The 16,323-nt window shown below is 44.7% G+C and overlaps 2 protein-coding genes across 2 annotated transcripts in view; both read right to left on the minus strand.

Annotated features, from left to right (window-relative positions):
- The window catches only part of WRN (WRN RecQ like helicase), a 134,263-nt gene that overhangs the window by 97,553 nt on the left and 20,387 nt on the right, over positions 1 to 16,323 (minus strand). The window lies entirely within an intron of this gene.
- The window catches only part of LOC132512796 (uncharacterized), a 32,627-nt gene that overhangs the window by 623 nt on the left and 15,681 nt on the right, over positions 1 to 16,323 (minus strand). Inside the window, 2 exon segments of the mRNA XM_060136713.1 lie at positions 3,792 to 3,836; positions 3,839 to 4,324. Coding sequence (XP_059992696.1) covers positions 3,792 to 3,836; positions 3,839 to 4,324 — 531 coding nt within the window.

Consider the following 16,323-nt stretch of genomic DNA (forward strand, 5'->3'; position numbering starts at 1 on the left):
TTAGTCTTTAGGTTAGGGATGATAGGAGGAGGCCTACCATGCATTATTTCGTAGGGAGTAAATCCTAGCTTATAGGGGGAATTTCGCACCCTAAACAGAGCGTAGGGGAGTAGGACTACCCAGTTAGCGCCAGTCTCCATGGTCAATTTAGTCAAGGTCTCTTTTAGAGTTCTATTCATCCTTTCTACCTGTCCTGAACTCTGGGGGCGGTATGCACAATGTAATTTCCAATTAGCCCCAAGTATGGAAGCCAGATCCTGACTTACCTTAGAAACGAAGGCTGGCCCGTTGTCGGACCCTATCATAACTGGAAAGCCATACCTGGGCAGGATCTCTTCTAGTAGCTTCTTAGCTACTATTTGTGCAGTCTCATTCTTGGTTGGGAATGCCTCAGTCCAACCTGAAAAGGTATCTATAAACACCAGTAAATATTTAGACCCATATTTGCCAGGCTTTACCTCCATGAAGTCCACTTCCCAGTAGGCTCCGGGCTGGTTTCCTCTCTCCCGGATGCCAGTGGTTGATGGGTGGGTGCTGGCATTATGGAGTTGGCAGACTGCACAGTCAGCAACCAGTCGTTCAGCCTTCTCGGAGACATTTTTAATTTTAAGTCCAGTCTGCCTGATGAGATCCTGTAGCTGTCGGGCGCCCAAGTGGGTGCTACGGTGGATCCGTTCAAGGACCAGGGTTCCTAGTTTCTCAGGAAGGAGGATATTGTTCTTAGCGTCCCGCCACCATCCGTCTCTAACCTGGGTTAGAGGGAGCTTGCTCATCCATCTGATGTCATCCTCCGAGTAGTCGGGTTGGGGCGGTAGTTCCCGGGGCCCTGGATCCGGCAGTTGCAGGGGAAGTAATGGTATTGGAATGTGTGCCGCCTTTCGAGCCGTCTGGTCTGCCAAATTGTTGCCTCGGGCGACTGGATTCGTGGGTTTTTGATGCCCCGGGCAGTGTACAATGGCTAGCTTTTTGGGTTCCCATATGGCCGCTAGCAAGGCCAGGATTTCCTCTTTGTTCTTGATGTCTTTGCCCTCTGCTGTGAGTAGTCCCCGCTCTTGGTATATTGCCCCATGTATATGTGCGGTAGCGAAAGCATACCGGCTGTCTGTGTATATGGTGGCTTTTTGGCCTTTGCTCATCTTGAGAGCTTGGGTCAGGGCAATTAATTCAGCTTTTTGGGCTGAGGTCCCTGGGGGGAGAGTCTCTGCCCATATCACTTCAGTTTCTGATGTTACCGCTGCCCCTGCATACCTCTGACCTTGCTGGACAAAGCTGCTGCCGTCAGTGAACCATGTGACTTGTGCATCCGGTAGGGGTTGGTCACGTAGGTCTTCCCGTACCCCATGGATCTGGGCCAGTACCTCTGCACAGTCATGGAGTGGGGAGTCCAAATCTGGGTCAGGTAATAGGGAGGCAGGGTTTAATGCCCGCGGCGGAGTGTAGCTGATTCTGAGGGGATTTAACAGTAGACCCTGGTAGTGGACCAGTCTCGAGCATTGCTCATCCATCGGTCAGGAGGCTGTTTGAGAACCCCGTTGATGGCGTGGGGGGTAGTGACATGCAACTCCTGTCCCATAGTTAGTTTGCCAGCATCCTTTACCATTAGGGCCATGGCAGCGATCATCCAGAGGCAAGGAGGCCAGCCGGCAGCCACCGGGTCCAATTTTTTTGATAGGTAAGCAACAGGCCTGGGCCAAGGACTGAGGGGCTGGGTCAACACGGCCTTAGCTATGCCTTTGCTTTCATCCACAAAGAGGTGGAAGGGTTTGGAGACATCAGGGAGACCCAGGGCGGGTGCGGATAGCAAGGCAGTTTTGATCTGCTGAAATGACTGCTCAGCCTCCTCTGTCCATTCAAAGGGCGTCTGCTCTTTGGTGGCTAAGTATAGCAGTTTGGCCATTTCAGCAAATTTGGGTATCCATAAACGGCAGAACCCCGCTGACCCCAAAAATTTCCTCACCTGTCGAGGCGTGGTGGGTCTGGGGATGCGGAGGACGGTTTCCTTCCGTGCATCTGTGAGCCATCGTTGCCCCCCTTTCAATAGGTACCCCAGGTAAGTTACCTCAGGCCTGCAGATCTTGCTTTCTTGGCAGAGGCCCGGTATCCCAGGATGCCGAGAGTCCGTAGGAGGTTTCTGGTTCCCTGCAGGCAGGCTTCAGCGGTCTCAGCAGCTATTAAGAGATCATCAACATACTGCAGGAGGGTTACATCGGGGTTTTGTCTCCGGTACTCACTGAGATCCTCGTGTAGGGCCTCATCAAACAAGGTAGGCGAGTTTTTGAATCCTTGGGGAAGTCTGGTCCAGGTGAGTTGTCCGTTTATACCTCTCTCGGGATCTGACCATTTGAAGGCAAAGAGTTCTTGACTTTTGGGCGCCAAGAGTAAACTAAAAAAGGCATCTTTGAGGTCCAGCACAGTATACCATTGTTTTTCTGGACAAAGGGCGCTCAAAAGACTATATGGATTGGGCACAGTAGGATGGATGTCTATGACCCGTCTGTTAACTTCCCTCAGGTCCTGCACTGGGCGGTAGTCTTTACTGTTAGGTTTGCGGACTGGCAGCAGGGGTGTATTCCAGGCCGACTGGCAGGGACGCAGTATCCCCAGGTCAAGAAGCCGGCGAATATGAGGAGTGATACCAGTCTTGGCCTCTATGGGCATGGGATACTGTCGGACACGTGCAGGATCTGCCCCTGGTTTGATCTCTATGAATAGGGCTGGGTGATGTTTGGCTAGTCCCATCCCCCCTGTTTCTGCCCATGCTTCGGGGAACTGCTGAAGCCATGACTCTATATCTTGATTTTGGGAGGGTGGTTCCTGGTGAAGTCGGTACTCATCTTCCAAGTTCAGGGTGAGCACAGATATGGGTTGGTCGTGAGGGTCTGTTACGATTGGCCCCTCTGGCCGAAAATGAATTTGTGCTCCCATTTTAGTGAGTAAGTCTCTCCCCAGTAAGGGGCAAGGGCTATCGGGAATGACGAGAAAGGTATGGGTTACCCTTCCCGTGCCCAAGTCCACAGTTCTCTGAGTGGTCCAAAGGTAACGTTTGACTCCCGTAGCTCCCTGGACCCAGGAGGATTTGTTAGAAACTTTCCCGTGGGGCTTAACCAAGACCGAATGCTGTGCCCCTGTATCCACCAGGAATTGGACTGGTTTCCCCTACACTTGTAGGGTTACCCTGGGTTCGGGGAGGGGGTCCGAACCCCGTCCCCCCTACTCTGCATCATGTGTAAATAGGACTGGGGTGGCCTTCGGTTGCCATTGCCTCTGGTTGGGGCGCGGCTGCCTTTTCTTGGGGCATTCCCGAGCCCAGTGGCCCTTTTCCTTGCAATAGGCACATTGATCTCTGTCCAATGGTCGCCTGGGAGGTTGAGTGGCTGAGGGGCCCTCTTGGTCTTTCTGAACAATGGCGGCCAGGACCTTAGTCATTTTCTCAGTGGCTTTAAGTTGTTTATCCTCTGGGGCGTCTCGGTTATTAAAGACGCGCTGGGCGATACGGAGTAGGTCCTGTATCTGTTTGCCCTCCAGATCTTCTAACTTCTGGAGTTTCTTTTTAATATCAGGGGCTGCCTGGTTAACGAAGGACATTACAACGGCAGCCTGATTTTCGGGGGCCTCTGGATCCATAGGGGTATACTGCCTAAAGGCTTCCATTAATCTTTCTAAGTAAGAGGAGGGACTTTCTGTTTTACCTTGTATAATTGAATATACCTTGGCCAAATTAGTGGGCTTGCGTGCGGCAGCCCGGAGACCTGCCATTAGAGTCTGGCGATAAATGAGCAGTCGTCCCCTACCTTCTCCGGTGTTATAGTCCCATTCATCCTGCGGGGGGCGAGTTAAGGGAAGGCTGCATTGATGAGGTCAGGGTTAGCGGTGGGTTGACCATCATCTCCAGGAACCAGTTTTCTCGCCTCCAGCTGGATTCGCTCTCGTTCTTCGGTAGTGAATAGGATCCGGAGGAGCTGTTGGCAGTCACCCCAGGTGGGCTGATGAGTGAACATAACGCTATCTAGAAGAGCTATCAAGTCTTTAGGATTATCAGAAAAGCGGGCATTCTGGGTTTTCCAATTATATAAGTCACTGGTAGAGAATGGCCAATACTGGAGTCGGGGGTTCCCTATCTCATCGGGAGGGCCTATTTCTCGCAGGGGTAGGGCTATGGTGGAATCAGGATGGCGGAGCCCTGGGTCGCACTGAGTGCATCCACGAGTGCGCCCAGCCGGCCCATGGGAATTATTTTCATTGGGCAGGAGGACCGGTAGTGCCTCTGCCTCTCGGTCCTCCGGTTCTAGCCTGGGTGGCCCTTCGGGAGGGGCCGCAGGAGGTTCTACCAAGGGGAGAGGAGCAGGGCCAGGAGCAGGAAGGGGGACCGGTTGTGGGGCCAAAGGAGGAGGTTGATATGGGGGGGGGGTCTAGGAGAAGGAGGTCTTGGCTATCAGAGAGTATGGGTGCAGTTGCGGTCTGAGGCTTGGGGGGGTTTAGTTGGTCGGGCCGCAAGGATCTTACATGACCCTGATGACAAAAAGGGGGTCATCCAGGGAGGAGGGTTTTCTACCAGGTCCTGCCATACCAGGATGTAGGGGATCTGGTCCGGATGGCCTTCTTTTCCTGGCAAGAAAACTCTAGATTTAACTTTTAGGATTATAGGAAGACAAAAGGTACCCTCGGTGGGCCAGCCAACCCCGAAAGTTGGCCATTCAGAGCGGCAGAAGGTAATTAGTTTTCTTCTCCAGATGTCCAGACTGAAGTTGTGTCCTCGGGACTTTACATCCCCGAAATTAGCGAGAAGGAGGGAGAGGGGGGTACTCTGTGCTTGGCCCATGTCTAGGTCCTGGAAGAGATTGGTTAGAAAAGGTTACTCTGAAAACAAAAGTGATTAAGAGCAGTCCCAATAGCGGAGCCTGTAAAAGGAGGAAGGGGAGGTTATCGCGTGCGCGCTTCAGATGGGCTATCAGCCCCAGATGGGTCGTGGTGGACGTCTCCAACCACACCCGACTAGGTGTCCTATAGCGCGTCCGCCAGGACCGTCCTAGTCCCCAAAACAGAAGGTACCCTGAGCCGGCTTACTTACCGATCAGTTGTCAGCGATGACCCGTTGACCTGATGTCTGGTGGGCTTGGGAGCATCCCGGACGAGCCCCCAAATGAAATGCCCAAGGTCGCGAGGCCCCTCCACAAGACCACCAGAGTCGAGAGTCAAAGCCAAACAGCAAGGGTCATTTATTGCAGGTTCGAACCTGGACCTCCGCGCACTCGTTGCCAGTGACGCTAAGAGGTCCTGGCGGAGTTTAGTACAGCTCTTTTATAGACAGGTACAAACAAGTTCGGGACGTTCTGCGGGGCTTTCCAGGGGTGGGGAGTACTGATTGGTTGATTTTTGAACAAAGACACTAGTCGCCGTCTGATTGGTTGGACGGTTGCAGGTTGACTTTTGAACAAAGACACTAGTCGCCGTCTGATTGGTTGGACGGTTGCAGGGGGGGTGGTCAGCAAGCGTAATTACAGAGGTGAGAGCGGCTAGTTAAGTTTCGGTTTCCTGAGGTTTCGTTTCTCAATTGGAAATACTTAAGACGGGGCCATGGTCACAAAAAGAAATAGTGCAAACAGGAAGACTGATGCAACCCTAGCAGTGCTGCGGCCTCCACCAGCCCAACGGCAGGGCGGCGGGAGGCTGTGCGCCCAACTTCAGGCGGCGCTCCCAAATGTGGCAAGCCCAGCGCCGCGCCCTGGAATGGCCCTTTTTCGGCCCTTCTCCTCCGGGAGGAACAGAAAAGAAACTCCAGGAAAGGCACAAATTGAATGCAGGGCGTCAACTCAGTCCTATTCCCACCAAAGTAGAACATAGCCCCCTCAGGCACAGCAGTTTTTAGTATACACCTGAAGATTCTTATGATGAAACAATGTCAATATGAAATAATCAAAGCAACTATTTATGATTATGGGATAGCCTGTTATCCCTACTGATATTTAGCAATACAAATTCTGAAAAAATTAAACAATATCCAGCAAGTATCCATTTAAGTGCTCATTTTCCCAAGCATAAACCCCCAAAACTGAGAACACTAATAATGTATGAAAGAAAATTTTTAAAGATTACTTTGGCAAACAAATTTTCCATACAGAACAAACTCCATCATTCTTATGCACTGGGAAGGAAAGGATTAACAGCAGGAAAGGGGAACTCACTGGCCCCACTGGGGAAGAAGGAATGAAAGACCTCAACCACCAAATGTGCTAATGACCTCAAACTGGATGGTAGCCTTGTAAATCTATCAGTGGTATACACTAGCAGAAAAATACCAGAGTATCTATCCAGAAAATGTTAGCCAGATATAACTAACCTATCTAGGCTGCTCATCATAAATAAGCCTGGAATTCTGGCTTTATTAATTATGTCTGGAAAATGGGGGGTAGTCAGTATAGACTTAAAAAAAATGCAAAACATGTGACAGAAATCTCAAGGTATTTGGGGGACCCTGAAAAGGGAGGAATTCACCTAGATCTGTTAAGCGAAATCTGTGGTAAGCCATTGTCATGACTTCCCTAGCCCTGAGAGGTCTTTTAAAAGTTCAGTTTGAGACTCCTTATAAAAGTTTCATCAAAGCAAAACAGCCTATATGATCAATTATAGTTATATTAATCATCAAGCCAAGTTTATTGAGGCCAGACTTATTTTGCAAACAAATTGGTCTTAATTTGGTTATATTTGAAAGAAATGAGGATAAATTTAGAGAGAAAAAAGATTATGTTTCAATGAATATTAAATCCCAGAAATCCCAGTTTTGTTAATGGAGGTCTCTATTTACTAAGACTCACTTCCTAGATAGTTCCTTGCTATTAGGTTATATTAATGCAAAGTTTAATTAAATTATTAAAAGGACACTCTGAGTTTGTTTTTGAAGCTTATCTCAGTAATCTTTTAGATGAAGATCAGATGCCCCACGACCTGCAACCAGGGGATTACGCATACTGGAAAAGACATAATGTAAAGGACTATCTCCAACCTAGACAGAAGGACTCTTATCAGGGACTCTTAACTAGCTCATGCATACTGAAACTGAAGAGAACTGATTCGGATTAATTTGCACTTACAAAGGGTCCCTACACTGGACTGGCCTATAGAGATTATGGCTGAACTCAAAATCACCTTAAAACAATGCTCAGAGGAGAAACTACACTCACACTAGGATGAGAGGAAGAAGACATCAGAAGTAGACAGCTAGCCCAAGATCCTGGACCCGGCTTGTATGATCCTTTATAACATTTTCTTGACTTCTTGGACCTTTGCATATGAATCAAATGTTTTCCTATCATGGGCATGATCCTATCCTAATTTTAAAAATCAATCCAGGGGCTTCCCTGGTGGCGCAGTGGTTAAGAAACCACCTGCCAACGCAGGGACACGGGTTCAAGCCCCGGTCCGGGAAGATCCCACGTGCCGCAGAGCAACTAAGCCCGTGGGCCACAACTACTGAGCCTGTGCACTAGAGCCTGCAAGCCGCAGCTACTGAGCCTGCGCTCTAGAGCCCGTGTGGCACAACTACTGAAGCCCGTGCGCCTAGAGCTAGTGCTCCGCATCGAGAGAAGCCACCGCAATGAGAAGCCACCCCCCACCCCCGCGCACCGCAACTAGAGAAAGCCCGCGCGCTGCAATGAAGACCCAACGCAACCAAAAATAAACTAATTAATTAATTTAAAAAAAATTCTTACGGGGCTTCCCTGGTGGCACAGTGGTTGAGAATCTGACTGCTAATACAGGGGACACGGGTTCGAGCCCTGGTCTGGGAGGATCCCACGGGCCGCGGAGCAACTAGGCCTGTGAGCCACAACTACTGAGCCTGCGCATCTGGAGCCTGTGCTCCGCGACAAAAGAGGCCGCCATAGTGAGAGGCCCGCGCACCACGATGAAGAGTGGCCCCCGCTTGCCGCAACTAGAGAAAGCCCTCGCACAGAAACGAAGACCGAACACAGCAAAAATTAATTAATTAATTAATAAAAAAAAATTCTTACTTATGACTTTAATAATACTGCTAGCTATGTTATTTGTATTTTGCCTGTTTTACAAGATTGTTGTTTCTTGCATTACCAAATGTGTGACTGAGCCTCCAACAAAAATACATAGTTTTATATGAATCAATAATTGTAATAGTGCAACTCTAGATATGTGAAGATGGATGCAACAAGGCGGAACTTTTTCTGGACCGTAACAGACTAGTAGGACAGGTGGTCCTTTGACTATTGTTAATAAGACCTAGTCCAGTAATAGCACACTGAGTGGACTATCAGCGAAATTTTCGCCAGAACTAGGAATCAGCCTTCCTAGCACCACAGGACGAAATGGTCATGAAATGCCTCCCAAATCATGGTCCAATTTATGACCATGAGGGGGCCCTGTCAATTACAATTGGCCCTTGCCATTGGCACTTGCCAACTACCTCTACAAGGATTAAACCATGTGCTGCTGCAACTGCTGACTTTCAACGCCCCCTGAAAGGACTTCAGCGTGGAGAGCAGGAATGAGGCCCTCTGCGCTCTGGGAAAAACTGGCAGAACAGGTCTTCAGAGAGTTCAATATTTTCAGGAGACAATTTTATGAGCCCAACTCCTGTATCTCCTCATATCTGGAAAAGCACTAAAATCCTTCATGGTGACAACTGCTCCTCGTGGCTACCAAAAACCTTGTGCAAAAAATATGTGCTTGATTGCCTGTACTTCCCCTTCACCAAAATCACATATATACTGACCTTCCCCCTTAGCTCTTTGGAGCAGTTTCTCAGTTATCTGAAATGCTGTCTCCCAGGCTATAGTCCTCATTTTGCCCCAAATAAAACTTAACTCACAACTCTCACGTTGTACATATTTTTTAAGTCAACATCAGTAAGCTGTGTAATTTAGAAAACATAAAACGGAGGAGTTTCAAAATGAAAACTTCCTTTGCGCAGTTTTTTTTTGCACACATTGCTCAAAACTATTCTGTTAATCCAAAACCATAACATGTACTAATGCAGGAGAAAAGGACATTTTTGGAATCTGTGTGTGAGTTTGGGGTTCCTCCAAAAAAAAAAAAGAAAGAATATTCCATCTGCACTTGGTGCTCTTTGCGTCATTAGCAAAGTTTGGCATTGGGGAAGATCTATGATTCAGTGAACCAGAACTGACAACACAAATGTTAGTGCTACCACCTGCATTATATGTAATAAGATAAAATATATAAACTATATATGCTTTATTCATTGTAAGGCATTTTACAAATGTTAGTGGTTATTAATAAGCTTATATTTTGCCACAAATCCAAAACCCTTGACAGGACAGTCAAAAGTTGATCCCAAGGTATGTGTATGTGTATGTGTATATAGACACACACACACAGGAAAGGAGAGTCTATTCTTAACCTTAAAATACATTTTTATTAAACTGGAAAACAAGCTTTTGCTAAATGCAGAGTAGATCATTTGCAAAACTGCCAGAAAATTGAGTTTTCTGAAAATAATAAACAATTCTATAATAACAACTCTAAAATCTTGGAATTCTGTAAGTAATTCATTCATACTGCCAAAACAGAAATAAACTTCAATAACTCTTCCCTGCAGCCACCTATAACGCTAAAATTATTTTAATTTAAAATGTCTTAATTTTTAGATGTAAATACCTTTTTGCATACAAAATTCTGTCTAGATGCCTCCAGGCAAAGAATTTGAAAGTAAAATTGCTTACAAACTTAACATTTGTGTCAAATTTACTTCGATCTTGGGACAGATAAAAAGCATACAGAAAAGTATAGTTGTAGAATAATTTGCAGTAGGGAAATTCTTCAGCATACATGAGGATTTTTTTTAAGCTTTTTCTTTTTTTTACGATTTTTTTTTTGATGTGGACCATTTTAAAGTCTTATTGAATTTCTTACAATATTGCTTCTGTTTTATGTTTTGGTTTTTTTGGCCCCGAGGCATGTGGGATCTTAGCTCCCCAACCAGGGATCAAACCTGCACCCCCTGCATTGGAAGGTGAAGTCTTAACCACTGGACCACCAGGGAAGTCCCTACATGAGGATTTTAATCATTGATCAGATAAAGGTTATTCTTGGGAGGGATCCAAGTCACTGAATAATAGAATTTTTAAATTATGTATTTAGTTGTTACGTTGTTGAGTATGAACAACGTTGAAACATCTTTTTCTAAAATCAAGTCTTATCATTTCATAATGCTTCACTTTGAGTCATTAAAGGATAATAAGCTCCTCTTTGAAATAAATAATATATTTTTATTTGTATTGGTTTGGACTTCCCTGGAATAATCTCATGTATCTATCCACCACTACCTGCTACTTTTCAACTTCTATCACTTTTTTAAAGGCTGGCTTTAAATAACATACACCTGGGATTTTTGTTGTGGTTTATTTTTCTGGTTTTGGTTTTGAACAGCCCAATTTGAACACATCTGTCTTTCAATAAGGAGATTCATCTCATTCACAGTTAGTGTAAGAACTTGAGTTTTCAGGACTTCCCTGGTGGCGCAGTGGTTGGGAATCCGCCTGCCAATTCAGGGGACACGGGTTCGAGCCCTGGTCCGGGAGGATCCCACGTACCATGGAGGAACTGGGCCCGTGCGCCACAACTGCTGAGCCTGTGCTCTGGAGCCCGCGAGCCACAACTACTGAGCCTGTACGCCACAACTACTGAAGCACGCGTGCCTGGAGCCCGTGCTCCGCAACAAGAGAAGCCACTGCAGTGGGAGGCCCGCGCACCGCAACGAAGAGTAGCCCCCACTCGCCGCAACTAGAGAAAAGCCCGCGTGCAGCAACGAAGACCCAATGCAGCCAAAAATAAATAAAATAAAAAATAATAATAATAAAAAAAAAGAACTTGAGTTTTCCCTTTCATTTACTTTAATATTTACCTTCCTTTCTTCAGTTTCCTCTTATTCTTTGTCCACTTTTTCCAACTGTGTGAAATTACCATTGATACTCTTTTTATCATTGCCAGTGTTAAAATTTCACTTTTTTTCCATCCTATTACTCTACTATCTCAGCAAAATAGTAAAACTATATCCCTTCCCCACCAAGACCTGACGTTTGCACTGTCCCTCTACCCACCAAGGCAAACTCTTAGAATGTATTGACTTCCCCACCCTTCTAACTACTGTTTTTTTGCTGATACGGTTTTGGCTACAGACTGTTAGTTTTCTAGTATTGCTCTTCTTTTTCAAGAATCCTTACTATTTTCTAAACATTTATGTTACCAATTTCATCATCCATTTTAATATGTTTATATAAATTTAAATATACATGTAAATGTATATATTGCTTACTATAGTTTCCTCCTCCCTTAATCTTATCAATCTTTTTTTTGTTTTTTCTGTTTTTTTTTTTTTTGCAATACGCGGGCCTCTCCCTGTTGTGGCCTCTCCCGTTGTGGAGCACAGGCTCCAGACGCGCAGGCTCAGCGGCCATGGCTCACGGACCCAGCCGCTCCGCGGCATGTGGGATCTTCCCACCAGGGCACGAACCCGTGTCCCCTGCATCAGCAGGTGGACTCTCAACCACTGCGCCACCAGGGAAGCCCCAATCTTGTCAATCTTGAATCTCCGTTCTGATTCAATTGTTTGTTCAGAGGTTTTTGTCAAGTATTTTCCTCAAGTAGAATATGTAGGTGATTAAGCACTGATCCCCTGCATATGTGAACATCTATTTTTCAAACAGGTAAGAGAATGACGTGTTGGCTGAACATAACAGTCTCTCAGCAGTTTGTAGATGTTCTCTTACAGTGTTCTGCCTTTTAATGTCACAAGTAAGAAGTCCATTGTTTTTCTGATGCTTTCTTCAATTGTGAGTAATATTTTTCCCATCTGGGAGCATTAAAGATGTTTAAGGATTTTCATATTTTTAAGAGCCTAAGTGTACACTCTTTACTCTCCTTGGAATCAGTGAGTCCTTGGAAAAGACTGCTTTCCAAGTCTTTACTTAAGATAAGAAAATTTTCCCCTTGTTATAGGCTGAATTGTATCTCTCCCCAGTACAAGATAGGTTGGAGTCCTAATCTTTGGAGATAGAGTCATTACAGAGGTAACAAAATCTCAATGAAGTCATTAGGGTCGTCCCTAATCCAAAATGAGCGGTGTCTTTATAAAAAGGAGAAATTTGAACACAAGAGACAAGACATGCGTAGGTGGAGAATGATGTGAAGAAACACGTGGAAAAGAGTCATCTACAAGCCACGAAGGCAGGCCAGAAACAGGCCCTTCCCTCACAGCCCTCAGAAAAAAAACTACTGCCAACAATCTGATTTCGGACTTCTAGCCTCCACAACTGTAGAACAATAAATTTCTGTTGAGTCTTCTAGTTTGTGGTACTTAATTATGGCAGCTGTAGCAAACTAATATACCCCTGTTACTAGTTTAGTTATTAATTGCCATAATCTATTCCTTTTTTCCTTCTACAGCATTTATTCACATTCCAGTGAATTTCTTGCCCGAATTCCTTCTGCTGGTGTCTATTTTTTCCTACCTGATGACGTCCTCCTTAATTTTGTTCTGTATTTCAAAGAGACTTCTTCCACTTGATTTCCAAGATGCTAATTTCATTCTCAACATTCTCAACTTCATTTTCATAGTCCTTTTTCAATTTGCCTCCTGAATTTTTATAATGTTGAGATCTCAATTGTTAGTTTCAGAAAGTCTCTTTGTACTCTAGTTGAGTCTCCCTAAATGTGCTTATAATTTCTTTCTTTCGTAAAAGTTATAGTCTAACTATTTCAAAGATCTGTGTCAATGGGAGCTTCCTATTTTGGATGTTCTGTTGGTCTTCTTTCCCCTGATGCTGGATTCCTTGGGTGGATTGCTATTTTACTTTACACGTATAACTCTATTTACCATCAGCAGCCTCAGCTCTTAGGGTCCCTCAGGAAGCTGCAAACTGAGGGCAAAGAGACTGTAAGTCTTCCACTGAAGCACTAGGAGGCAATATCTCTATTCACAGGCCCCCCAAGTTGTAATCTCAAGGTCTAGCCCACCAACACACTGAGCCCATCAGTATAACTCCTCTGGAAGTCCTCTAAGACAGGAAAGATCAAGTAGGCTTCCTAAGACCAATGAGTTGTTCAGTGCATTCAACAAATACCGATTTAATTTTCAACCATATTTGTTCTACCACAGTAATTCTATTGAGTATTTTATTTAGGAAATAACGTTTTAGTTCCTTTCTTACCCTCCAATTTTCCTTTTCCACCGTTTTCAGTTCTTTGATTAATATATTTCCTATTGAATCCATTGATAATACTTACAGGGACTTTAAGTTCTTTTTTGTGTAGAAATTCTTTTTTATCAAGGTTGTCAACTATTCAGCTTAGTAAGCTTGATATCTGTTGATTTTACTCAAATACATGATGACTCTCAATTGCCTGCTTCATTTAAAAATGAAGTTTTACATGGAAGTTGACAACATTTTCAAGTTCATGGCACATTCAGAAAACGAAAGTATTTTTATGGCATGCTGGGAAGGGGTTTTGGGAGTGTGAATATGAAATTTTGGGAAAATTTTATCTTCTTTATAAAATTAAATTTTTCAAACTTTTTAAAAACAAACTTGAGGGCTTCCCTGGTGGCGCAGTGGTTGAGAGTCCGCCTGCCGATGCAGGGGACACGGGTTCGTGCCCCAGTCCGGAAAGATCCCACATGCCGCGGAGCGGCTAGGCCCGTGAGCCATGGCCGCTGAGCCTGCGCGTCCGGAGCCTGTGCTCCGCAACGGGAGAGGCCACAACAGTGAGAGGCCCGCGTGCTGGGGGAAAAAAAAAAAAAAAAAAAAAAAAAAAAACCTTGAAATCATTTAGATGGAATAACTTTTTTTTTTTTTTTTTTGGCTGCATTTGGTCTTCGTTGCTGCTCATGGGCTTTCTCTAGTTGCAGCGCGCGGGGGCTACTCTTCGTTGCGGTGCTCGGGCTTCTCATTGCAGCGGCTTCTCTTGTTGCGGAGCACAGGCTCTAGGCGCACAGGCTTCAGTAGTTGTGGCTTGTGGCTCTAGAGCGCAGCCTCAGTAGTTGCAGCACACGGGCTTAGTTGCTCTGCAGCATGTGGGATCTTTCCGGACCAGGGCTCGAACCCATATCCCCTGCATTAGCAGGCGGATTGTTAACCACTGCACCACCGGGGAAGTCCTAGATGAAATAACTTTTGTATGTTATGCTTTATGCTTAAAATGGTTGCGCACAATTCCTGATTAAGACCTTTTAACAACACATTCTTAATATTCTTGTAGAGCAACCATCACAAAGAAGCTTTGTTAGCACAAGTGGTAGCAAATGGTAAAAGAGGAGGCTTTGCTCCAATATACTAAAGACTCCTTTTTCACTGTTAACCAGCATTCCAACAATTCGATCCTTTAAACTGCACTTCAAGGATGCTGAAAGTCTTTAAATCTAATGCTTCTCCTTTTCTTCTACTGAGAAATACATTAATTTCTTCTGATGATGTAAATAAGCTTCAAAAATCAATGTTTTTATATCAAGTATTTCAATATAATGCTAAAAAGCTCTGTCTCAGGTACACACTGGCTTTGCTCTAAAAATATTATTAATCCTTCTTTAGGATTCAAATAACACCAATTAAACAATCACTTCTAAAATTATTTTAACTTCACTCTGGCAAAGCTGAATTTTTACTCTGGATCCATAAATTTTGTCAGTATATGTGAATATATTAATATTTTCCACATGATCACTGCACTTTTTTTTTTGCAGTATGCGGGCCTCTCACTGTTGTGGCCTCTCCCGTTGCGGAGCACCCGCTCCGGAGGCGCAGGCTCCATGGCCATGGCTCACCAGCCCAGCCGCTCCGCGGCATGTGTGATCCTCCCGGACCAGGGCACGAACCCGTGTCCCCTGCATCGGCAGGCGGACTCTCAACCACTGCGCCGCCAGGGAAACCCGATCACTGACTGCACTTTTGATTAAGTTAATTCAAGTGCTCAAAATGTCAGTTAAGGATACCATTTTTTGAAGCCAATTATTATACTTCAACAAATCTGCAAAGTAAGAGTCATTCACATAGAATAATTTGAAATTTTCCCTTTAGCTTATAAATCTTCCTTTGGACTGTCAACACACTTCAGTAATGAAATAGCTAATCAGATTTCTTCACCTAAAGCTGAAAAGAAGGTACTGTAGCAGCTTGGATTTCATTAGATTCACCATTTTTATGACATCATTTAATGTAGAATTCAGAACTACAGGCAAATTTTAATATACAAGAGCTTCTCTGTGAGTAAGGCAACATATTACTTAGAATATCAGGTTTTTTACCTTGAAACTTAACATAAAGCCTTCATACCTTCCTGTTATTACCAGTCCCAAATTTCCACTGTTTCCATAATATTTCATATGTTTCAAAATATTCATTTTTCACTTCATTTTTCATCCCCGGTTGGTTTTGGAACTTCTTTACCAAGCAAATAATGTCCTTCCAGGCATTTTTCAAGGATTCTATACAGCCTTCTAACTGAGGTCCATTGCCAATATTTATGAATTCATAACTGTGATGAACACTTTTTTCATTAATCTTCTGGATTAATGTTGTCTTTGTGTCCTTGACAAATCTCCAACATACCTTCTAATAGAATAATTGAAAAATGGCAACTCTTCCACTTCCTTTCCCCACTGGTCCAAACATAGTGTTCTGCACAGGCAGGGGGAACAAAAGCAGATTTAGCAAACTAGTGAGGTAATCTGAGCTTTATTCATTGTGCAATCCTGTAACTAGCTTCTTGAGCTCAATCTGATTATTTCCTTTATCAATCTCTTAAATTCGTTCTTATTTTTTGCTCAAAGACGCTTTCAAAAGTTCAGATCTTTTGTTTAGTAAAAAAGATGTTTTATGAAAAGGTACCAGAGTATTTTGTTTGACATCCCTACCTCATTTGATTTAGGCTGAAAGTGAAGAATTATGGGAACACCAGCTTCCCTAGTGGCACAGTGGTTGGGAGTCCACCTGCCAATGCAGGGGACGTGGGTTCGTGCCCTGGTCTGGGAGGATCCCGCATGCCGTGGAGCGGCTGGGCCCGTGAGCCATGGCCACTGGGCCTGCGCATCCGGAGCCTGTGCTCCACAACGGGAGAGGCCGCGGCAGTGAGAGGCCCGCATACCACAAAAAAAAGAATTATGGGAACACCAAATCCAATTCTGAAATAATCCTTTACTGCCTAATTATTGATTAAATACTTAACTGTTATGTTCAACTCATGAATCGGATGATTTTCCAGCTTTAATCACAATCTTAGACATCACAGTGGGAAAGCAGGTATCTACAGAAATTAAATCTATTTGAATATAAAGTACTTAAA

Source organism: Lagenorhynchus albirostris, chromosome 21 (genome assembly GCF_949774975.1).
Source record: "Lagenorhynchus albirostris chromosome 21, mLagAlb1.1, whole genome shotgun sequence".
Taxonomy (NCBI): Eukaryota; Metazoa; Chordata; class Mammalia; order Artiodactyla; family Delphinidae; genus Lagenorhynchus; species Lagenorhynchus albirostris.